General features: G+C 42.2%; 2 protein-coding genes across 2 annotated transcripts in view; one reads left to right on the top strand and one right to left on the bottom strand.

Annotated features, from left to right (window-relative positions):
* lrmda (leucine rich melanocyte differentiation associated) overlaps positions 1-26,359 on the top strand; it is a 248,002-nt gene that overhangs the window by 194,397 nt on the left and 27,246 nt on the right. Inside the window, exon 6 of the mRNA XM_055227013.1 lies at positions 20,889-20,973. Within this exon, the coding sequence (XP_055082988.1) occupies positions 20,889-20,973 (85 nt within the window). The remainder of the gene's footprint in view (positions 1-20,888; positions 20,974-26,359) is intronic.
* kcnma1a (potassium large conductance calcium-activated channel, subfamily M, alpha member 1a) overlaps positions 15,088-26,359 on the bottom strand; it is a 293,601-nt gene continuing 282,329 nt past the window's right edge. The window contains exon 34 of the transcript XR_008648957.1: positions 15,088-15,101. The gene's annotated coding sequence lies outside the window, so the exon portion shown is untranslated. The remainder of the gene's footprint in view (positions 15,102-26,359) is intronic.

Consider the following 26,359-nt stretch of genomic DNA (forward strand, 5'->3'; position numbering starts at 1 on the left):
TCAAAACCAAGGGACCTAACAAGTTAACAGTCCAGTCCAAGCTAGCATGCACATTTACAAACCCTCTAATCTGAGTCATGCTCTGTATTCAGCATAACCCCAATTTGAAACCTCCTTTACGCCTCATCTCGATCCTCATGTAAAATAAATCTTGCCGCTGACTGATGCGTGTTTATTCCCAGTCTCAACAGTTATGTTTAAGTCAGCGGATGAAGAGGGATCACGTCCATTTGTGTTGAGTGCGATGCCATTAACCCCTCGCCCGATGATTCCGACTCGGGCAGACCTGGTGCGTCAGCCTGCTGTCACCCGGTTGTCCCTCTCCTGGCTCTTGTAAACACTCTGTCCGTTTGATCCGGCACGGGGACAGTGGGAGCAGACGTGTGAGGTCTCGGGATGCTCTTGCCGGGACAGAGGAATGCTTTGGCGTGAGATAAGGCCAGTGTTTGAAGAGGAGCTGCAGATGCTTGTATATTACGGGCTGCCTTGTCACGGAGCAGATAAAAGCAGGGCCCACACATACACACTCCACCCGGGAGATAAATGTTTACAGGAGGGTCACGTGTGAGCACTGTGCCTGTCAAAGCTCTGGATCCAAGGAACCACGGAGCTGACAGTCTGGGGCTTGTCACTAAGTATGAACACAGAAGCTGTTTTCTATTAGCGACCATGGTTAGTTATTATATAAAGGTGCACTGTAGAGTTTTTCTGGTTGAGGGTATGCCAGTTGCTCGTCTTCGTAGAGATGTTATTACTTTGCCTGGAATGTTCAACAGTATGGTGTAAAACGTATCTCCATGGTGACAAGAAAGTGATGCTGAAGTCAGATCTGTGAAAATGCATCCTACTGACCGTAAGAATGCGTATTTGTGAAGGGAATTAAAATACTTGTAATTGAATCCATTCAAGAGCGAAGTCACTAATGAGAGAAAATGAAAGTCTGATGCCATACTGTGCAACATAAAAACGAGAAACATGTGGCAGACCCTCCACCAGAAAGGTTACAGATGACACCTTTAAGCTGTGATGAATTGCTGTATTGACTAACTGTTCATATTTGAAATGGTTTGGGGCATTATTGTAAAAGATGTTTTTTAAAAAAAGCCAGTTTCATGGCAACAGAAAACTCAATAATAACTTTATAACTAGTAAACCATATCTGACCTCACCTGTTGCAAGTTCATTCATCCTAATTGATTATTTTGATTCAGTTTCCTCTGCATATATCCATATCACAAAACAATGTCATCCCATCTCCCAAAGGCCCTCCCCACACCCCTACCTCCATCCAACCTCAAACCAGCTTATTTCTCCCTAATCGGACAGAGATAGCAGCCTCTCTAGCTTTCTCGCTAGCTCTCCCTCGGTCATTAGTGTACGTGTTTGCTAACGCACGATGCTATATTGGCGTGCCTAAAGGTGCCATGTCTTCATTTGTCAGGCTGGTGGGGCCGTGCGTGCATGCGTGGGGCCCTCGGAGGAGCCTGTTCACCGGAGCGTTTCTCATGCTAATGTCATGCTCTCCGGTCTATCTGTCACCCCATTACGCTAACGTCATTATGCACGCGGGCCTGTCTGCGCAGCTGAAAAGAACAGAATCATTCCTGTCTCATTTTGAGGAAAATTGTTTGGGGAACGTTTCTTTTTGCAGTTTTTTTTTTCCTTGTATAGTAATGGTGGGCCAATCATTTCGCCAGGCTCCAGGTATGCAGATGAATGAATAGCTATCGGAGCGGTTGGGTGAAAGGACTTTTGTATAATTCATGAGAGGAGAGGGCGGTGTGTCTGGAGGGGCGAGTGTGTCTCTATCAAGCACTCAGAGGATTGGGAATATGCATGGGTTCAGAAACACTTGTACACTTATGACAGCAGACAGAGATGGCTAATTATGGATTCACAAACATATGTACACAATTGCCTCGATCAAAAGCTGCGTGTCAATTTGTTTTGTCTTCATGTCAGGTTTATCAAGAAGCTTTTAGTAATAGATTGAGTGGTCACTTGAGACCAGCCCATATATTCACTGCTGTGTCATAGTAGAACAGGGCTCACTATTGTACAACTGTCATTGGAATGTTATGTTCTAAATTCAAGACTTTCAGCGTGTTTTGTATTTGTAAGTAGTTACTTGTAGACATGTTGGTAGATTTGTGTTTGACTTTGTGACAGCTGATATCAACTAAGCATTTGTTTTTGTTAATATGCAAATTTTGGATCAAATCTGTGTCATAAGTAAACTAATCAAACAGGTGCAAAAAGAGTTACAAAAAGAGATACAAAATAACTTCAATCAAGACTGCATAAACCTCAATTTATGGGTTTCAAGCCATGTCAACTGGCCTTCGTGGTCATAGCAACTGAGCAGTTCAAATAAAATATTATGTCTTTTGACTGGTGAAAGGCTCTCACAAAGTCCTTCAAATCAGGAGGAACTGTTTGTCTGAAATACATGAATTGAAGATCTGGAATTATAAAACTATTGCAAAAATGTAATCTAATTCTTGTTGCCAACATAATCCCAAAAATAAAGCTTTTTATTTTTGTCACTATCTCCTTTGTTTATAGCTTTTAACCTTATTCACACTGACAATGTTCTGGCTTGTGTTTGTAGTATGTCTGTCTACTCTCCTCTCATCTCACCAGGCGCAGGTTCAAATCCAGGTTAAGGCAGGTCTCAGCCTAAATCTCTTGTTTGTGGTGGAGAGCGTAAATTTCCCTGTCAGCTTGGTGGAATGCAGTATCACTGATGCTTACCTGTTGTTAGCTCAGGTTCCTAATGCTAATAGAAAAGCCTCAGTCATTTGTGCTAACGAAGCAGACAGCCCAGTGAATCTAATCGCCCTGGTGACAGCGCTGGGACTGGAAAAGCTGCTCTGTGTCATCATTTGCCTAACGTTATGAATAGGTTAATAAAATAAAATACTTTAATTATAGCTTAGTTGCCATGTTGTTAATAGTGCCAGCACGGTTCAATTGAATAATCCAGTTTCTTCTATTAATTATCTCCAAGTGAACTTGTTTAAATGATCTTTTACAGCCCCTTGATAAAATTACTGCTACGGGCAATGTAATGATAGACAGACAAAGGCCATGCTCAAATTATCATAAACTATTAGCTTGTTTCCAAAGGGTTTTATGTTAATCTTTTAGTGCTTAAGTACCCTGCAATTAACATATCAGGAGGAGCTGCCTTCCAGCTAGGCTTGCAAATTGAAGTGCTCAGATAAAAAAGCTATTGAGATGAAACCCTGAAAGAGAAGAGGGGCTATCACCGTGGAGTGTTGGACTGGTCTGTGTGCGCTGGTTGTAGACAGTGGTGTGAGTGCAGGGCCTGTTTCCACTAGCCCTATTGTGTACCAGACGTACCCAGATCTACTTTGTGTGTCAAAGTGGTGATCCAAACAACAAGTTAATACTTGCTATGTAGTTTAATTAAAATGGCTGTATACATTTTTGGGCCTACATATATTTGAGCAAAATTTGTTTTGCACTTTAAAATCAGCTCTGCTGTGAGCTATCTTTATCTAATTAAAACACATTGTATTGTCTAAGAATCAGTGTTAGCACTGTTAGCATGCTAAGAAGAAGAAAAAAAGAAGCAAACAGTTGCCAGTGCTGGCACTTGGGGGTATTAGCAAAAATAATAGTATTATGTCACAGAGATCAGACCATGTTATAATTTTATATTGTCATATTGCCCAGCCCACATTTTAGTTGCAGCATGGCTCACTTTGAAGCAGCTACCAAAAACTTAGCTTCAAAGAGGTTGCATATAGCACTGGAAAAGACTGAAAGGTGGGTAAAAGCATACCAAGCCAAGTCAGGCCAAAGAGGTGCTTGTGGACACAAACATGTTCACTCTATTTGATTGAGAGTGAACATGTTTGTGGAAGAGTTCCATTAGCACAGGTCTGACAGGAGACAGCTCACTCTGCTTTGTCTATGGCTGCTCTGTATGATGGAACGTGTTTACATTTGAGCCGTGCTTGATATGTAAATGTGGCGTGCTGGAAAAGCGACGGGCAGATGCGGCTCATTGTTGCCTCTTCTCTCTCTCTGTTATCCTTTATGCTCTCCACAATAGTGTGCACTGATGGAGCATCCTGTAAAACGCCCAGTGCCTTTGGTGCTTAAACCCACAGGAGAGCAGGCTGTGTGGAGGATACTGCAATGATCAGAGGGTACCTTGCTTTAGCCTGTGCTCTAGGCCTGTGGATGGCCCAGCTGTTGTTATTGAGATGTGCATGTAGTCACCTCTTCTCTGTCATTTAAAAAAACATATTTTATTATAATATTTTCATCTGGACACGATCCAGAACAATTAGCTAATGCCTTGTATTTTGGCAGGTTGTTTCCTTAGTTTAAAACTCCAGAGGTACTAAAACATTTTGTAATAAATAAACTGTGGGTCTATAAACACCAGCATATTCCACCTGAAATACAGCCACAAAGTGGTATTCTAGTCTGTTGGACCTAATCTGATCTGGTGGTTGTATTGAGTCTGCTCTGACACAGATCGTTGTGTAAACATCATATCACAGAGGAGTCGTGTTCTCAAGAGAACCATCTGGAACCTTCTTGATCCTCCTCCTCTTTATAAAGCATTTGTATTGATTTAAAGTCCCGCTCTATGCTCTTCATCACTGTGTGTTGAGTCCTTGCAGTATTGCATCAGTGCAGCTGTGCGGAGAATAACATATCTCGGGCCCATTATGAGGCGCTGTGTACAGTGTGGTGCACATTGGTCCTGACTCAGTCAGACTATGGCCATAGAGCTGTGTGATATTTGCCTCCATCAGCTGCAGATGGATGGCTCCTGTGAGGCTGTAATCTGCTCTTTAAGATTTGTAGGCCTGTACAAGTGGGGCCTAGCATTGAGATGCCTGCTCTGATTTATATGCACTGGCACAGAGGCACAGTCAGTGCACTATCTGCATGGCAGATGCTGCAGCGCCCTTGTGTTAGGCCTTATATTTCACCTGGAATGAGAGCAGCTCAAGGTCATGTCCTCGAACCCTCTGCCTCCCTGTCTCCCACTCTTTAATGCTCCTCCTCTGACATGTAATATATGCCTCCAAATAAAAGACAACTTTAATTTCTCTGAGAGCCAAACACTGGAATAAGGTCCTCTGCCTCAAATCCCCACAAACACGGCTGAATTCCAGCCTGTCAGCCCAGATAACATACGAGGTGCAGATTACAGAGCTACCGATACAATAAATTAAACTGATGGACAGAATTATGCCCAGTGCTTCCTGCTCTCCCCAATGACGCACACTGAGTTAGCACGGGCTGACAATGAGCCTGATTTAGCACCACACCGAGTGGAAAAGGGAAAACATTCAGCCAGGCCTCCCCTGGCCCCCAGCCTGGTGAATAAAACCAGCTTTAATTCAGCCGCAAACGTGTCGCCATTAAACCACTAAGAATAGGCCCGCAGGTCATAAATACTAGCCCATTTATTAGTTTACAACAAAGAACATTAGTCTGGCCAAGGAGAAGCTGATTGTTTGACAGAAACTTGTCAAGAAGAAAGGGAAAGAGGAAAAACAGTGTGGTATTCTAACTAACACTCCACACTAAATGTGAGCAGACCTATCTGCACCAGATGTGTCCACTCGGCTCTCCCTGTGTGACACACAGAGCAGATAAACAGCAGCACAGGAAGAGGAGAGGAGGAGGGAGAAGGTAGGCAGAGAAGGAGGTAGGGAGGAGGAGCTGGCACGGCCCGGCCTAATTTATCAGGCTGAGAGACAGATTAAAGAGAGAGGAGAGTGAAACAAAGTTCCACAGGCTTAATCAGCCGACAGGCCTCTACACAGGACATGATAAATCAGAGCATGGGCCGTCCAACAGGAGGAGCAGAAGTCCTGAGCTAGCAGCAGTATCATTTACATGTACACCTGAATACTGACTGTATGTACACCTGAATACTGACTGTATGTACACCTGAATACTGACTGTATGTACACCTGAATACTGACTGTACATGTACACCTGAATACTGACTGTATGTACACCTGAATACTGACTGTACATGTACACATGAATACTGACTGTATGTACACCTGAATACTGACTGTATGTACACCTGAATACTGACTGTATGTACACCTGAATACTGACTGTATGTACACCTGAATACTGACTGTATGTACACCTGAATACTGACTGTATATGAACACCTGAATACTGAGTGTTCATGTACACCTGAATACTGAGTGTTCATGTACACCTGAATACTGACTGTATGTACACCTGAATACTGACTGTATGTACACCTGAATACTGACTGTACATGTACACCTGAATACTGACTGTACATGTACACCTGAATACTGACTGTATGTACACCTGAATACTGACTGTATGTACACCTGAATACTGACTGTATGTGCACCTGAATACTGACTGTACATGTACACCTGAATACTGACTGTACATGTACACCTGAATACTGACTGTATGTACACCCGAATACTGACTGTATATGAACAACTGAATACTGACTGTATGTACACCTGAATACTGACTGTATGTACACCTGAATACTGACTGTTCATGTACACCTGAATATTGACTGTATATGAACACCTGAATACTGACTGTTCATGTACACCTGAATACTGACTGTATATGTACACCTGAATACTGAGTGTTCATGTACACCTGAATACTGACTGTATGTACACCTGAATACTGAGTGTTCATGTACACCTGAATACTGACTGTATGTACACCTGAATACTGAGTGTTCATGTACACCTGAATACTGAGTGTTCATGTACACCTGAATACTGAGTGTTCATGTACACCTGAATACTGACTGTATGTACACCTGAATACTGAGTGTTCATGTACATCTGAATACTGACTGTATATGAACACCTGAATACTGAGTGTTCATGTACACCTGAATACTGAGTGTTCATGTACACCTGAATACTGACTGTATGTACACCTGAAAACTGACTGTATATGAACACCTGAATACTGACTGTACATGTATACCTTAATACTGACTGTTCATGTACACCTGAATACTGACTGTACATGTACACATGAATACCGACTCTATGTACACCTGAATACTGACTGTACATATACACATGAATACCGACTCTATGTACACCTGAATACTGACTGTACATGTACACATGAATACCGACTCTATGTACACCTGAATACTGACTGTACAAACTCCTGAATGCTGCCTGTTTGTATACACCCAAATACTTGTAACATCTGAATACTGAATGCTCCTGTTTCAAATGAACGAGCCAAACTGCCAATGTAAAACAATGTCATTAATGCTTCAATTCTGCATTACCACTGGTCTGAGCATATTTATTGGCAGCTCCTTGCTGTACATGCAATGGATATGCTGTGTGCAGAAACATTGTTACAGTTGCTGTGTGACAGTTATTTTTAGCTGCTGGAGTAGTGTGTTGTGTAAACAGCACAGAGGCAGCTGAAGTGCTGCTGTGCCTCTGTCTCTGTCCAGGATGACCAGGGCCTACAGGACAGGAAGGGCCTCACATTTCCCTGTGTCATTAGTTGAGCGTGGGGTCAGCGCGGGGCCACTGGCGCCATGATTACACCCTGTGATTTATCTGCTGTGGAGCCCAAACACAGATAAATCTGCAGCTCATCCCGCTGTGGGATCCTTACGGCCTGATAAACGGCACAAGCTGAATAAACAAGCAGCAGCCCCCTACACAACCCACCACCACACTCTCCATTATGAATTATTCATCTGCAATTGCACCTCTCTTAAATGTGTATATTTTCTTCTTAAATGGCAAAGGTGCTGCTATGATCTTCCTCCAATCGCTTGTCTGTGATGGAGTACAGGAGAGGCAGAGGTTGGCGGACATTTTGTTTAGTGCTTGTAAACTTTATTTCCTGGCCGTGGCTGTCGTCCTCTAGTGTTTCCACATAAATATACTTTATGCAAATATGTCACGGGTTAGGGTGTGCCGCGCTCCTGTAGATATTGGCCTGTCTGCCACTTTATGACAAACTTTAGGATCATTCATTACCGTGACCCCCATGGTAAATTCACTTAGCGGAAAATTGCCCCTGCTCCCCCGTTCCGTGTGTAAGATGTGATCACGAGTGCATTTTTAACTTAATTAATTGGCCGTTTCTGTTGACAAGAAATTTATGCAGTAATAATTTGCTGGGAATAGATGCACGGTGCAGGAAATGAGATATCCATCAGGGCCAGTGTTCCGCCAGCTGCACCGCGGCTAATATGAAAGTATTTCAGGCTGCGCGTACCCCGCTGTTTGCACAGGCAAGATTATATATACCCAGGATCCACTGCTGCCTCTGAGGCGCTCATGGAGGTCTATGATAACAAAGACCTGGTGATTTATGGCCTGCTGTGAAAGCACAACTTGATGAGATTAAACAATTTCATAGCACGAGTGTTTCTCCGAGGGCCCTCTGATTTGTGGCAGCGACGCCGACAGTAAATCAGCTTTATATATCTGAGAGCAGCCTCAGCAAAGGAGTGCAATTACTGCTTTGGACAGCTACTTTTTATTTAATTTTTATCCCTGGTTTGTCTCTTTTATTCCGGACCTGTCAGTGAGCCACTCACCTTCATAAGTCCTTCTGAAGGTGCAGGGGCCAGGAGGGAGGGAGCAGTGCATGTCGTGTACAGTGTGATACAGGTGTAACAGTGTCCAGTACAATGTGACACAGGGGTAACAGACAGTGTCCAGTACAATGTGATACAGGGGTAACAGACAGTGTCCAGTACAGGGTGATACAGGGGTAACAGACAGTGTCCAGTACAATGTGATACAGGGGTAACAGACAGTGTCTAGTACAACGTGATACAGGTGTAACATACAGTGTCCAGTACAACGTGAAACAGATGTAACAGACAGTGTCCAGTATAGTATGATACAGGTGTAACAGACAGTGTCCAGTACAGTGTGAAACAGATGTAACAGACAGTGTCCAGTACAGTATGATACAGGTGTAACAGTGTCCAGTACAGTGTGATACAGGTGTAACATACAGTGTCCAGTACAACGTGAAACAGATGTAACAGACAGTGTCCAGTACAGTGTGATACAGGTGTAACAGTGTCCAGTACAGTGTGATACAGGTGTAACAGACAGTGTCCAGTACAGTGTGATACAGGTGTAACAGACAGTGTCCAGTACAATGTGATACAGGTGTAACAGACAGTGTCCAGTACAGGGTGATACAGGGGTAACAGACAGTGTCCAGTACAGGGTGATACAGGTGTAACAGACAGTGTCCAGTACAATGTGATACAGGTGTAACATACAGTGTCCAGTACAGTGTGTTACAGGTGTAACTGTCCAGTACAATGCGATACAGGTGTAACAGACAGTGTCCAGTACAGTGTGATACAGGTGTAACAGTGTCCAGTACAGTGTGATACATGTGTAACAGTGTCCAGTACAATGCGATACAGGTGTAACAGTGTCCAGTACAGTGTGATACAGATGTAACAATGTCCAGTACAGTGTGATACAGGTATAACAGACAGTGTCCAGTGCAGTGTGCTACAGGTGTAACAGTGTCCAGTACAATGTGATACAGGTGTAACAGACAGTGTCCAGTACAGTGTGATACATTTGTAACAGTGTCCAGTACAGTGTGATACAGGTGTAACAGACAGTGTCCAGTACAGTGTGATACAGGTGTAACAGACAGTGTCCAGTACAATGTGATACAGGTGTAACAGACAGTGTCCAGTACAGGGTGATACAGGGGTAACAGACAGTGTCCAGTACAGGGTGATACAGGTGTAACAGACAGTGTCCAGTACAATGTGATACAGGTGTAACATACAGTGTCCAGTACAGTGTGTTACAGGTGTAACTGTCCAGTACAATGCGATACAGGTGTAACAGACAGTGTCCAGTACAGTGTGATACAGGTGTAACAGTGTCCAGTACAGTGTGATACATGTGTAACAGTGTCCAGTACAATGCGATACAGGTGTAACAGTGTCCAGTACAGTGTGATACAGATGTAACAATGTCCAGTACAGTGTGATACAGGTATAACAGACAGTGTCCAGTGCAGTGTGCTACAGGTGTAACAGTGTCCAGTACAATGTGATACAGGTGTAACAGACAGTGTCCAGTACAGTGTGATACATTTGTAACAGTGTCCAGTGCAGTGTGCCACAGGTGTAACAGACAGTGTCCAGTAAAGCGTGATACAGGTGTAACAGACAGTGTCCAGTAAAGTGTGATACAGGTGTAACAGTGTCCAGTACAGTGTGAAAAAGGTGTAACAGTGTCCAGTACAGTGTGAAAAAGGTGTAAGAAACAGTGTCCAGTACAGTGTGAAAAAGGTGTAAGAAACAGTGTCCAGTACAGTGTGATACAGGTGTATCAGACAGTGTCCAGTACAGTCTGATACAAGTGTAACAATGTCCATTACAGTGTGATACAAGTGTAACAGTGTCCAGTACAATGTGATACAAGTGTAACAGTGTCCAGTACAACGTGATACAAGTGTAACAGTGTCCAGTACAGCAATACAGGTAACAGTACTATCAGTTCGTATGACACAAAACATAAGAATTCATAAGACTTCTTCTGCGTCATCTCATATTCAACATTATACTTCTTACATTTAGTTAACAGCAGTAGTGTCTTGAGTAGTGTTCATAGACCTCATAAAGGATTTGAAAGTCACTGGATTATAGTTCAAAGTTAGTATTTGTCTTATCTATGCATTATAAAAACGCATAATCTAAAACCATTCATGGGTCATTTTTCATAAAAGTCACCTTGCCTTTAGCTGTGATTAGTTGATCACGTCAACTCATGTAAAATTAGATGATTAATTATTAATGCTTAACTGTATTGTGCAGCCTCGCCCTACTGAATGATTCACAGAAGTTGCAGGAAGAGCTCTGGTGGTAGTGCTTTCTAGAATTAAATTCATATATATCTCTATACTGACAAGAATACTGACTGACTGTCTCTCTGATTATTATATCATTTATTCTGCCAGTTTAAAAACCCTAGCTGAATTCTTAGCCAATTACACTGTAGTAGCTTCTAGATCTGAGAGTCAGATCGGTTTGACATACTTTGACATACTGGTGATACTCTTCCTATGCTCTTCTGTCAATGTTCAATCAATGTCATTTTTTAAAATTCTGTTTTTCTTTTTTTTTTTGAATAATAACTATGACACTAAACCTCACCAATACATCATTTAATCGACTTTTCAAAGCTTTTAACCATGTTATTGTTGTTTCCTCTTCACATACACCCAAGTGTTTTTTTGGAGTGATTAGTGCATGTTTAAACAATCTTGAATCGCTTATTTTCAAGACTCCATATTGCCAGTCAATCTCTATTTTCACCAAAACACCAACAGCTGCATAGCTCTTTGTTGTGATGACATTTATGGCAACGAGAGCTCCCAGTTTTATCGCCGAAGAACAAGAAAGTCCACTGTTAGCATGCTAATGTTTATCACTTTTTAAGACAGTAAAAATACGGTACAGCACCTTTAAATCCTTTTTTGATATATTTACTTCGACTTTCCTACACCTCCATATTATCCCTTCTCACATCCTACCCCACAACCAGAGACTGTTCTCCCATTGCGCCCAGAAAGCCGTCCATTGTGAGCGCTTTGTTTGCCTGCTGCGGCCCTGTCTGGGTAAATGGAGTAGGCAGAGTGTAATTAGAGCTCCGTGCCATAAAGATGACATGGTGTAATGATACAGCTTACAGGCCCGCAGAGGCTTGTGCTAGCACCCGCCGGATCTGCGTCGTTTGCCCTGACTTATGATAGGTGAGGGAGATGACAGTGTTATCATAGAGGCGGCGCGGATCTGGAGGGGAGAGGATGTCGGCTGGAAGGGTGTCAGGGCATTTTTTTTACTCCTGTTTACTCTAGTGGAATGAAATGCAGGTTTTAATTTAGGAGTTCAGCCCAACTGATTTGCCATTACTGGAAAAGCTTTTGTTTATGTAAATCGGATGGACTTTTAATGTATGTAACGGTCAGCAGGGGGAGTAGTTCTCATAGAGTTATCAGAAGAATGTATAAATTTAACTCTTGATTTTAACCCATACATTGCTATTATGTCACATTATCTCCATGCAGGTCATGTTTTAAGAAGGAAAGACTTGGACTCATCACCCCTTCCAGTAGCACAAAAAATACCGGTGAGAAATACTTCAAAAAAATGATTTGAAAAACACAGTTTAACCTTACTATTAAAAGCACTACATTTGCTCCACATTGGTAATGCCACAAATAACAAAAGTCTCTCTGTCCTCTCTGCTCCATTATTCAAGCCCGTTCCACTTCATCCCACATGTTCTTTCTGAAAGATACAAATCTTTATGATAAAATGCTTAAGACATGGTCAGCTAGAAGAAGTAGTTTGTAGTATCTCTCCTTTTTTATTGTTTTTATGTTATTCTTTGCATGGATTGGCTTAATGGGAGTACCAATTTTTATAGTTATGTAATAAATGTAAACTGTAAGCCTCTAATTTGCATCTGTTTTACCATTTGCAAACCAGGAAGTAACGCTGGTTCCTAGTAATTGTTAACAAAAATTGTAAAAAGCTCTTACAAACTAATAGCAGTGAATTATTATGATGCCAAGAATGTGCAAGGTAAATGAGGAATATGTTTGAGCCACTTTAAAATGAGGTAGTTTTGTTTTTATGGTTTTAAGACGATATCAGTACATCACCTTCAAGTCTAATACAGAGAAGTATTCTTGTGCATTATTGTGATATTTACTTATATGATCAGCTCGCGCTCACTGCTTATCTCAAATACAGTACTCTTTGGCTGCGTTTTGAAGTTGTCTTAAATGTTTCACCGTACTACGTCGGCACCTTCGCCTTTAAGATGGGAGCTGTGCATCTGTCTGCATCTTCCCCGAGAAAAACATCAAGAGATCTCATTATCCCGACACATCTCTCCCCCTCTCTCCTCTGTTCTCTCCCCATGCCTCCAGTCAAACTTACTTTCCTATCTGCCTGTGATCTGTCTCCCGGAAGCCAACGGAAAAGCCAATCGTCGCCGCGGTTACGTCTCGGAGTCAAACGCACTTCACTCTCTTAAAGCATTGCTAAGTAACCTTCAGCCGTGACTCGTGTGAAGAGCTAATTTCCTTTAAGTTCACGTGTCACTTTTGGTGGCGGTCTCTTCAAATGTCTCAGGGCGTCTAATTGCATAGGAAACACAGGAGACAAGGCGCGGTGACAGGCCCGCTGCACAACTCTTCAATTATTTAACATGCTACAGTGAGGAAAACAGGCCTGACGTGAGCCGCAGCCCATAATCGCAGCAGATGTGTCACCGTGGAGACTTACCCTGATGTTTGGGAGAGATGAAAATATTTAGTTTTGCAGATTAAATAAGGTAAAAAGTCTGACAAAGATCAGCACACAGGGATCAAAACACAGCATAACTTTATTCTTACTTGTTTGGAAGAGTTCACAAACATAAAACACAGGTAGTGTTCAAGCTATTGGTCAAATGGAAAGTTCGGATATGAAACTTTTACAGCCTGAGAGATAAAAGGACTTACACTGTGTATCCTAGTACAGTATACACCTACCCGAGTTATTGTCAGCGCGTCTTTGGAGAAGTATGACTGCTCATATATAATATTGTAAACTGTAAAACTTTAAATACCAATGCTAGAGTCATCTAGAAGTAGTTCAAAAAGTCTGACTCCTGCCAAATAAACGACCACAAAGTTGTCGTCTTCCCTGTTCTATTCCACTGAATGTGTTTAACCTTATTTTCTCTCTTCTTAACACATCAACACACAAACTGAAGATGTAACTTTTTACATGTAACATAGATGTGTGAATGAGGTGAAATTATTTTCAGCTTTTTAAATGCACTGATGCCTTAAATACTCATTTTCCTGCTTTACGCTTAAAAAAACATTATTGCACTCCTAAGATAGTATCTTAGTGTGTGCCAGTGGAAAGGTCACAGCTGAATGCTATAGCTTGGGGCTAATTGTAAGTGTACCTGTAGTACATGGTCTCTCCAGTCAGAATCCCTCATTACACTTGTCCCAGCAGACGTCATCCAAAGGTCGAATGACTTTGAAAGAGTCCAGCTCCAAATAAACACAGCCTTATTACCATCAGAGCAGTGCTACGGGTGATTACCATCCAAAGTTCCGACCTCTGCTCTGTGTGCCACGCCGGCCATGTTGGCTCTGTGTGCCTGCTCTGTGTGCCTTGTGATCACTGATCATATGATACATTTTGGACCACTGGAGTAGTGTTGCTGGTGAATCATTAAATAGAGACTCAGTGGGCTTGCTGTGCTGCACGGCCACACTCTTCCACTGCTCTGCTCTGCTGTGCCATTACCAAAGAACACAGTGTGAATGTACTACACACTACTGCTGTTTAAACAATGCTGCTTCCTGCGCCCTCATAGCTCCATTATCAGGGTCAGAGAGTAAAGCAGTGAAGAGTGTCCCCTGGTACTGCTCTAGAGCTGAACACACTGTAATATCCTCAGTACACATTCTCCTCTGAATGTGAGCATGGGCTCACTTGTCTTCTACTTTGTGTTTGATAACTTTTTAAAAATGCTCAAGAGTCAAATGCACAGATTCAATATTTCTCAGAGTTCAGGGAGTCTTTTACACCATTTCATCAGTGCCCTAACATGCTGCAAGGCGCTGCAAGCTACTCTTACTTATTTGTGTTCTCTCAAAGTGTTGTATTGTTTGTAACCCTGAACTTCACAAGTGCGAGACACCACTGATAAAATATTCCATCAGTGAAGAACTAAACGTGTCACGCCGACATTAAATGTTGACTCAAATCAGTTCACAAGTTGTGTCTCCTCTGATCTGCTGCGTGATCACAAAGAGGCAGCGGTTTGTACAGACAAGAGCAGAAAAAGTTCCTCGCTCAGACACAAAGAAGAGTTTGATACAGACCCAAAGAGAAAACATATCAAAAGACATTTTTATACATGTCTTTTGCGCGCACAAAAAGCAGAAATAGTGTCAAGAGAAAACAAAACAGAAGGCTTGTTTCTTCCAACAATTGCTTTAAGCTACAAAGCCTCCTCTCCTCTCTCTCTCTCTCTCTCTCTCTCTCTCTCTCTCCTCTCTCTTCTCTCTGCAGCCCGCCCCTCCCCTCCCTCTGCTCCTCTGAGGGGGACAGGCCCTGAGTGCGCCCGATGGTCCGGCTAACCCAGCGCTTAGCAACAACATTCCTGTGCCCTCAGTAGCTCCGGCCTCTGGCTCAGCTCTTTGATGTGGCTGTCAGGACACATTTATTTCCTTTTAGCACTTTGTCTGCTTGTCCAGATGTAGAGGAGATAAGAGGCTGCTGTGTACACTGTGCTCTCATTAGATTGTATTAGATTGTATGGTCAGTCTTAAGGAGGAGGTGAGCTGAGGCCAGGGACCAGCTGTGTCCAGATCAGACCACAGACTTGAGACACTTTCACTAAAAACACTAGAGATTAAGGACTAAAGACTCACGGTAGTTCAGCAGTTTTTACAAATCAAATTCACACTCCCAGATACCAATACCAGACCAATACCATACAATATAGCACAACAATATTATTAAAACAATGTGACCTTCTGTAATAATGAACTGAATGAAAAGTAGTTTATAGAGAGTTGAATGGATTTTTACACAAGCACTGTGGTTGATTTAATAAAGTAGATAAAATATATTATGACAACATTTTTAATTCACTTTAAAGTTGTAACCTCCACGTTCACAAATACAGTCTGACCTTGTTTACACTCAGCTCTTAACAGTAGGATCAATAGAGCGCACTGAAGAAAACAAAAAAGTTAAAATATGCGAGCTTGTTATTGATGGCTGTGTCATTCATATCTACATCATATAAATGTGCAAGTGCAAGACGTTATCACAATTAACTTAATAAGATCATTTCCCCTGCAAACAACAAAATATTTGGTCTTATTATAAAACCCTCGAACTCTGTAGTTTAGACCTTGATGTTATGAAATGCATGGTATCATTTTCAGCAGTTCTTGTTTCAGTTTTCACCCAAAGAACATTGTTGACGTTGTTTAAAATGTAAACTTTGGACTGAATCATCTTACTAAAACACTAATCCCAAATCTAATCGCGTCACATTCCTTGATGAGGTTCATTTCTGTCCTGTGAATCTGATTTTTTCAGTATCGATACCTTTTCAAATGAGTATCTAGTTTTTTTTGGTATCGCTTCATATCTGATTTTCGATACTTTTGACAACCCTGCCGAAATCATTCAGTTCTTAGCAAAACTTTTCTGAAGTTTACCAGATTGTGTCAACAGCTCTCCTGCCTCGTTCAGATCTCTCCACTCCTGAGACGACTGCTGTGGAGGTGGTGTACTTTCTCCCCTCTCTCTCCTCTCTTCCTCCCTCTCTCTCTCTCTCTCTTTCCCATCCCTCGCTTCTCTCTCTGGTGGTTGGAAGTCATAATCACCATTGCCTGTGGGTCTATCAGCCTTTATTCGCATAACAACGCGGACAGACAGCGCTGGGGTGATGTATTATCCAGCCGGGGGATCATCTTTCATCGTGACATCCAACACAGCTTCTTCTCTCTGCCCACACCCACAACTCCGACGTTCCGTGCCCATTTTTCTATCTACTTTTTAAGAATATCTTGGGTGAAATCTAGTCTAAATTTGTGTTGCATTATCATAAGCGGTGTCCATAACTTACAACGCACGCAGATATGATAGGAGAGCTCACATATGCCCCGGAGCCTGGCAAATTAAAACAATGTTCAGACTAATGTGGACAGAGGAGAGAGAGAAAGAGAGAGGGAAAGAAGGGAGGATGGTACATAGATGACACAGCAGCACCTCCCCCTGGACAGTGCAGGAACTGTCACAGAGAAGGTTTGTTTAAATGTTGTGTTGTAAGTGGTAGTGTGCAAAAGATTGGTTCAGAATAAAAATACATCGTCAGTGTCCATCTGGAATTATTTTTGGATTAATGAAATGATGCTTTAATTTGTATAAAAGATTAAAATAACCCATTTTGTGCAAGTGTTGTATTTACTGTAACATCTTTTTTTTACATTATCTCTTAATATAGTTATGTAGATTAACACCAAGCTCCCATAAATATTTATTTTTCATCTTGCATAACTCACTGGTTCTGTTCAAAATAATACAGGAAAAATACAGTTGTTTTGGAAAACTAAAATCTGCTTCCAGAACATAAAATTCGTCTCGCTCAAACAAGATGCTTTGTGCAGAGCCACAGAAACATGGCACCCAGACATATTTCACCAACATAAACCTAATTACTGTAGTATTTATTTTGCCCTGTAATCCAATATTTCAATTAAAACCCCATGTAAACTTTTTGCTAATAAAATAGACAAAAATAAAAAACATGTGTTCTTACCGTGAGTGGACTTGCATCTCTACAAACGTAATATTCCACATATTCCACAGAATGTTCCAACGTATAGTTTTAACTTTCTCTTTCCTTGTATTCATGCAGGTTATGTGCCATCTCCAGAAAGTGACACAGTGTTGCTTTAAGACAGAATTTATGGCTTGTATTATTGTCATTTACGGGGTTGTAGTAGTATTTATAGTTTTGTAGTTTACTTTAGATCCACATGATGTATTATTTGGTATAATCTTGACCATGCAATATAGATATCCTTCCTTATAGTGGAATTTGCAGATTTCCCATCATACCACCTCTTCAGTCATACTCTCGCTCCATGGTTTTGTACAGTGCGTGTGGCTCTCCTGGCTCCTGACATGGGGGAGCTGTCTGATGGATGCGGTGTGGTCTGGCTCTTCTGGTAGTGACCGCACACATGTTGAATGAACTTCTTTTTTTGATCATCTCCCCTCACACTAAGGACAGCTAGCTGGGAGGTACAGGGACTTTTTTGGAGTGGACAAATTTGACTGGCATCCCATTGCGTTCCTGGACTATAGGGGCGGACTTGTCTCCATCTTACTCCTCCCCTCTTCTCCTCCTGCCTACGGGTGGTGCTGTTCTTAACATGGCAACAAGGAAGATTAATTGTTGGCGAGCAGCGGGATTGGTTTTGGTTAAAAAAAAGAAGAGGAGAGGCCCAGTGCTGTGATCGTTCAAGCAGGCGTGGAGAGGAGGTATAAGCCGGCAGGGATCACACTTCCTGTCATTAAGAACCAGTCAGATGTGTTCTTCCATTGACAGATTATTGGCACAATGGCACTGCAGTTCTGGTCTAGCTACGTTTAGGGTCAGAAGGTGCCTAGCTAAAGGACGAGCCTAGCGTGCATGTTTTAGGTCCATATGGAAACTACACTTGGAGGAATCCCAACCAGACGCTAAGTCCAAGTCACTTTTTGTTGTGAGGCTTGAAAGCTAACCATTCATTCACAAAGCCTGCCTGTATAAAGGGTAATATGGAAAATTCTAATGTTTATATATATACAAAACATTGTTAATAATGTTGGTTATAAGAATTGTAAGAGGATTGTATTTTGTTCTTGTGTGTTGCTCCTTGTCTGTTTCTGATTTTTACTACTTTAGTTCATTTTAAAATAGTCTAAACGTGAGCATCGTAATCATTCACCACGATGAGTTTATAAGTGCTTTTCACAATTCTCAGAGGCCAGAGCAGAGTTTTGCCATCACTGTAAACTTTTACTTGTTTCTCAAATAATACAAACGGTACAATTACAATTAGACGCAGACAGCGCACAGGGGACTCATTTTGACCCTTTGATCTGCATTTGCAATACACAGGTAATCGGGCAGGACAGAGTTTACTTTGACAAAAAATCTGGTACAGCAGTTTTAATATTATTATTTTAAAGCAAAGCCCTGTAGTAAACATTGCATTTGTACTGAATATACTTTCGAGCAGGTGGCAGAGGCCAAACCACCTTCTTCTCAAACAACATCTCTATTAGTGAATATTTCTTCGCCGAACGCACGGTCCGGTGGCGAGCGCAGTAAACTCTCACGATGCGCTTATTTAGCCATTTTTCTCCCAGTGTAATATGAGACACATGCTGTCCGGCCTTAATGCCTTTCAGAGATGCTATCAGGGAGCACATTATGTGATCGTTTTCAATTCACAGCACTCTCTTTGCCCGTGAAGAATATGGTTCCATTTAACAGTGCAGGCCTCGCCATTTCTCAAGGTTATGCATGGCCATGTAGAGGAACAACAATAAAAGCAGGAAAAATGCAGCGCACAACCACGGCTAATATGTATTTGTCATTGGCGTCCCACGATGATTAAAGGCCTGGTGGATTCCTTCCTGGAGGAAAAGGAAAGTATTTGTGCAAAGGCATCAGATAGGGTTGTGTCATGATAAAGTGCCCGCTCTTGCCGCTAAAAGGCTAGCAGAAGGAAGAGGATGTTTTGGACCTTGAGAGCGCTAGCGGAGCAACAACAATGCAACAAACTCTTGACCTGTTTGGGAATGTCTGCTCCTACTAGCATTTGTCACCACAGCTCCTCCACACAGCTGTTTATCAGAGCTCTAAATTCTAGACGGCATTTATTTGGCAGGTTGACCCCAGCGCCAGGTTCTACATTGTGCGTGAGTGACGGTTAGCCTTTAGTTGACCAGTGCGCAGGGTCACGGCCGGGTGGGGGTTAGGACCTCTGCTGTGCCACCGTGCCGTTGAGCCAGAGCATCAAAGTAAAGTGAGCTGGAGGTCCGCACCATGTGAGGAGTGATAAATCCTCACCTGCCACACACAGACCAGCCCCTAAAACTGCTGAACCAAAAACAGAGTTCACATGAGTCAGGGAAGTTTGAGCCAAATGAGAAAATGCTAGAGAAGGCTAATTTTGTCATGTAATGTTGTTGATATTTTGGCTTTGGCCTAATGAAAATAATATATTCTTTCTCTCATTGGTTCGTCTGGTCTGTTCCACACTCCTGAGACCATTTTATTAACATTTGTATAGGCGATATTTGATTATAGTCCTCACGTCTGGTTGGTGGCCAAACCATTTTTCTGCTCTCTTGTGATGGTTTTAGCAGATCATTGCTCCATAGTTGTAGCAAATACTTGTACAATTTATACTGTCCTAGATGAGGTGACTAATAATAGAAAATATTCTTTAACGTACTTTAATATCCTTAAAGATGGGGTGTTATGCAGAATCAATTTTTTTCTATCATGTTACAACACCGTTCCCTTATCAGAAACATGCCTGAAGAGATTTTAGATGTCATCCATGCATGTTTCAGTAATTTAACGATATCTCCTGGGCACTATTCGAACCCTCCTCACCCACAAGTCCACACGCCTACGTCACCCATGCTCTCACACGGCAATTTGTTACAAAATTATGATAAAAAACTGTACACAGTAACTTGACAACCCCGATATGCAGTAGTTTCATTAACAGGATGTGCACTGATTGTGTTAGGATATCACTCTGAAGGGGGAGTGACTTAGCACACAGAGCAAAGGGAAAGGAAAAAGGGGGAAAAGGTAACATGGTGATCTAAATGTTATGTTTGAGCAGTTAATAGCCCTTAGAAATAAAATACCCTCTCTTTAACATTTTAAAGTTTCCTTCTCAAATTGGTCCAGATGTTTTTATTAGGGTTGATGGCAATATGTCACTTAAAAATCCCCGGCCTCATATCATAACTGCTTCCTTTTTTGGTCCAGTTTTCTGTGTACACTCTCCAGACCCTGAGGCATCTGTAGGTTCCATTGGCTCTGTCCACGGCCAATCAGGAAGATTTTTACAGCCAAAAACACACAAACTGCCCCAGCCATCATACTGACATTTATATTTTTGCTATATTTTCTCAAAAACTTCTTCAAAATCGCCAAAGAGGGGAGGGGGTCCTGAGGGGAAAAAATACTAATAGTTTTCTTTCTATCTCGCAGGCATCAAGTGAGGCCAACGTGGACAGTAACCCTCTGCCGTATACGCCTTTACCCCGAGGGTCCAGGGACGCCCGGAACCACAGAGGTGAGAGGTCACGGTCCAAACTACTATTCTGACAGTGATCCCAACCCATAAGCAATGAATGTGTGTCTGTAGTCTGTGGATGGGGTCAAACTGTGGTGGATTTCAGATGATAGAATGTACTGTACTTTCTGTTTGAAATATCCAAAAGGTAAATTCACAAATGTTGAAGCTGATCATTTCTATCAGTGACTAGACCCAAGAACAATATTAATTTTTGCTGGTTCCCATCTGTATTATATATTACAGACCTATAGAACGTTATGATGTTATCTGAAACCAAGCAGTCGCTGATTGTTAGTACTGACATATGCCTGGGACTGGTTATTATTGATAGAGGACATTACAGAATTATTACCTTCAAAAAATACTTACTAGTACTAATAATACTTTTCAACTCAGTTATCTTTATTACTCAGGACACAATTTTCCTGGATACAATAATAGGCCTGTCACGATTATTATATCAACTTCAGTATATATTGTTCGTGTATACAATTTATTTGCAAAAATGGGGAGATTTTAAGATAAGAGGTTAGAATAAATGACTTCTATGGCTACTTATTAGTTCATTCTGCTATTTATGTGTTGCAGCTCAGGCCTTGCATCAGTGGCGTAAAGTAGTTTATCACAATATTTATCTGTAGCGATATATCATGCTTCAAAATGTGTTATTGTGACAGGTCTATACGAAACGCCTTTTCTCTTAAACTCAAATTTGGGCTACACTTCTTAGAGAGCGTATACATTTTAATGCGTTGATTTCACTCTTTTGGCGTGCATTAGGTGATTAGAGATGTCTGTGCTTCTAAATGGCAGTGCAGATGACCCCTGTAGCCGGCGTCATAATTTATTGACTAAAACAGTGAAAGGTTAAGTCGGGCTTTCCTCAATAAGCTCCTCTTTGTGTTGTTTCCTTCATAACAACTGTTCCGGACACATCCATCTCTGCTCCTGTCTGTGCTGATGCTAAACACATGGAGGACTGACCACTGCTCCAGAGACTGTAGCTCTAGTGTGGATATCCACTTGTGTAGAGAGATACAGACTATATTTATGTTAGCACCTTAGCAACTTAGCTAAGAATGTACTATTTATTTGCCCCTGAATGATTTAAAAGGCACTATACCTGATTTTTATGGTCAGAAAAACAGAACAAGTGCATTTAAAACAGTTTGCAGTGGCCCTAAGTTATTCCTCACTTTCCTAACACATTCCTAGCGTCATAATTAATCACTGTGCTGACATTTAAATCACTGCTCTCAACTTTCAGAGGCCAGAGCGGTTGTGCTAAGAACAACTAGCATGCTAACTACTTCCTGGTTCATGGACGATAAAAATGCTTTAAAATGTAAGAATGTTGTTGAGTGTCCACAAAAACATACCTGTTGTTGTTTTGTTTCATTCACACATGTTTGAGTAACACTTTATTATTACTCTGTGGATTTCCATAGCTCAAAATGCTCTGTTCCACCTTGTGATGTCATAAAGTGGTAGTTTTCATGTTAACAGCTTCTTTTACCTTTTGTTCAGTAGAGATCGGCAATTCCAGGGCTGAAATTATCCAAATGTTTCTAGTGAAGGTGTAAAGAGCACTTCCTGTATTACCACATGACATCACAAGGTGGAACAGAGTGTTTTCTGTTTAAGAGAAGAACAGGAACAAGAACACACACTGGATTTGTGAGTTAAACGTGTGTGATTGAAACAAAACACAACTCCAGGTCTGTTTGTGATGAGGAAACAACATTATAACAGATCAGAAAACAGTGTAATATGGGCCCTTTAAGATGAATTGTTTCTGCAACACATAAAAATGACAAGGCCTGATCAACCCATAAATGTCTCCAATAATGTCTCAAAATGGACGTGTGGACAAGAAAAGCCCCATTTTTTGTAACTGGGTACATTTAAAGGTGAGGGGGTGTCACGAGAAATTTCTTCCCCCCCTGTACGACGATGTGTGCGTCCGCCTCTCATTCCATTTGTTATTTTTATGATGCGGCGCTGGAGCCTTAGATAACAGAGCTCTCATCTTCGCCCTTCCACTCCTCTCTGCGTCCCAAACCCAGCGTTTTATGTTCTTCAAATCTACACTTGTGATACTCTGAGGGCGGGAGGAGAGCTGGTGGCAAAATAGAGGCTAAAACAAAGAGCATTTTTCTCACGCTGATTCCAAACAAAGTGCTTCTAGGGTGAGTTTAGGATATGAACAAATGCAGTGGAACAATATTGTGCATGGTGGATTATTGTTCAATAGAGCAGTGTTTTTCATGGAGAACTAGGCAATTTACGACGCGTTTGGTGTCAACAGTGAAGGAAAGTAAGCCAAAAACATATTGTACATTTGCTTACAAAGACAATCGCAATCCTATTCCTTTAGTTGAGAATATTTAAATTATTAGTACAATTTTTAAAAAGACATTACAGATTTACCAGGTGTTACCAGTCCTTCTGTGGTGACTTCTTAACTGTCCCAGATCAGCATTTCTGGCTTAAATATTTGTAAGAAATCTTCGAAATCTACTGTCCACCAGCTAATCATTGTCCCATATGACGTATCTGAACATTGTTTACAATTTTAATTGCAAATGTACAAATGTTTGTTTTGATAAGAAAGCCAACTTACAGTTTGTATTACTTAGTGGTAAAATATAATATACATAGACCATCATTTCTACATTTTGTTCATTGTAAGCCTCATTATTGATCTAAAGAAACTGGTACATGGATTTTCTATTAAAAAAAAGACATTTTCCGAGCTCTTAAATGAAGAATGATACAAGTTTATGCACATATGCTTGAATCTAAATAGAACTTTAAGTTAGCTATTGATGGTTGGCATGATTAAGGCTTGATTTCGCATTTTGTTTTTGTAGCTCTTACTCATAATATTAAAATACAAATAAAAATGTTAAGGATCTGGACCCTGACCCTGCTACTTTAACTGTTCTATGGAAATCGTGTTGCAATCATCTGCGAACAATGAAACCCTTGTCATATATCCCGTGCGTTTGAAGCATTAGACTCCAAAGCACCCCCCTGGACCACTCTTACCCCAGCACACACACCCTCCCATGTCACCTGTGCATCCGCCCCAAAGCCCCAGTGTCAGAGGTAATTACAAGCACCAAGAGCTCCCAGAGGAGGGGCCGTCCTGTCAGGTCACTGCCCAGACCGAGAGCTGCAACCAAGGACATGACTGTAGGACAAGCACCTATCACAGACAGACAATGAAGTACACCCATTCTACTCCGATGGGCCGCAGATAGACACAAGTGAAGGGAAGAGAGGAGGGAGATAACGGGAGGCGGAGGTGAGGGGACGTTTGTAAGTAAGCTGCAGTGGAGTGCTGTGGCAGTAGTGGACTGTGCAGAGGCCTGGGGAGCATCAGCCTGTCACCTCTGTGTGTGTGTGCATGTGGGATGTGCACTCCGCCTACAGTAGCGTCTTCATGAACACTGGCCTTCAGCACACATTTAGCCTGCACAGCCCTGTCTCACAGAGCACAACAACACTGGGTTATTTATTACCTCTGTCACCGCTGCACTGATGCCTCTGAAGAGCGACTTCTTATAGATCTAATTATACCGCTCCACGTGCAGCGATGATTGATATATTGTGCTGCATGCACAGGATGTTAATGAAAAGTTTAGTGTGTGTGTATAGAGTAAAGAGTCCATCCACAGTGAGCGGACCATCCCTCAGCGCTGACAGCTCCAAATGAAAGAGCTGTTGTTGTACTCTCCTGCAGTGTGCAGAGACGTGCTACAGTACCAGCACTGGTGTTTCATCTTGTGTTTCTGGGCCTGCTTCCAGCTACTTTGTATGTATGTAACTTAAATGTGCACAACTGTTATTAGACTCCCAGAGGAAGGCAGGTTTCAAAGCGCTCCTTGCTGATGACACCCAGGGGGCGCCGCACATTTGTTTGCCAGTTTACTTTCATTACATGTGGGCTGAGCCGCACTGCGACTCAGCGCTGCAGCCAAAATGGAGCAGTGGGAACACATCCAAAGTAAGAGTAAACTGTTTTACAGTCGCTGCACAACAAATAAACAAACATCTGGAAGCATTCAGAGCGGCCCATTAGAAGGGCCCTGGGCTCTGCCAAAAAGGGCTAAATGATGAGGAATGGGCTGTCGAGAGGCTGCTGGAGACAGCACAGGCCAGATGACTGAGCTGTGGGTGCTAAGCACTGGCTTTTAGAGCTCAGCTGGGCTCACAGACAGCTCCACCTGCTGCCCCTCTCTCCCCCCTCTCCTCCTCACACCCTGCTACAGCAGACATCTGCACCAACATGAGTAATGGACCTCAACAGGACTGTGGGCTCAAACTTAGCTCTGTCATTATGAAGCTGTGACTGATGACTTCATGTTCATCACACCACGCTCCTATTAACCTCAGTGGGAGCGGGACAAACTTCTCATATAGCCACATACTGTTTAATGTACAACTGTGTCATCACTGTATCAAACGTGTCCCATCATCACACAGCACAAAACAATAACTTTTGTTTTAATTTTGGAAAAGCACACTTCTCCCTCTCATCTCCCAGTCACATACACAGGCCTGTATTTCCCATGGACACATTAAAGGTGCAGTGTTTCAAACTCACCTCTGCCTTTCATCATCCTCCTTTTCCCATCCCAGCGCCCTCACCACATTAGTATCACATGGCATTCCGAACAGTGCTTCTTTATCCCACGCAGCATATGTTTCTGTGCTTGTTCTCCTGCTTGTCCTGCTCATCCTTCAGCCTGTTTGATGTCACTCTATATGTGCGCTGAAAGGGCCCATCTAGAGGGCGCTAATCCTCCGGGCGCTGGGGGGAGACTTCTGAAGGCCCTGAGTATAGACAGAGGAGCTTTGACGTTGAGCATTGGACATGTACGTGCTCTGCTCTGCTTTTCACTCACTCTGTAATGACTTTAGCAGCGCAATGTGTCCCCTGATAAACATCATTCTAAACTCAAAGACTGGCTCTGGCCTCCACTCAGCTCAAATCAGCGCACTCTGCTTTTTTCTGGACCAGATGACTCGCCGCAGAGCTGGCCTTTGTAAAACTTTGAAATGAAACAAATTCCTGACATGTGCCAAAAGGATGAAGAAATATTACGATGGGAGATGATTTACACGTTCCCCCAGTGTGTTGACTGATCTAGCACTCACTTCAATGAGGTGTACTGAGAAAAGACAGAAGTGTAGGGAGGTATTTAGCTCAGTAACATTTTTTCCAGGAAAACCGCATCACGCTCTTGTTCTTCCGGACACCATGCCAGGGTCGGACTTGAGAAGCTGTCCTGAGATGAGTTCCTTCGGGTCAGACTGTAATTGCCATTTCTGATATAAAGCGACCATATAAATCTACAAACAGCTACAAGATCCA

The sequence above is a fragment of the Periophthalmus magnuspinnatus genome, chromosome 15, assembly GCF_009829125.3.
Source record: "Periophthalmus magnuspinnatus isolate fPerMag1 chromosome 15, fPerMag1.2.pri, whole genome shotgun sequence".
NCBI lineage: Eukaryota > Metazoa > Chordata > Actinopteri > Gobiiformes > Gobiidae > Periophthalmus > Periophthalmus magnuspinnatus.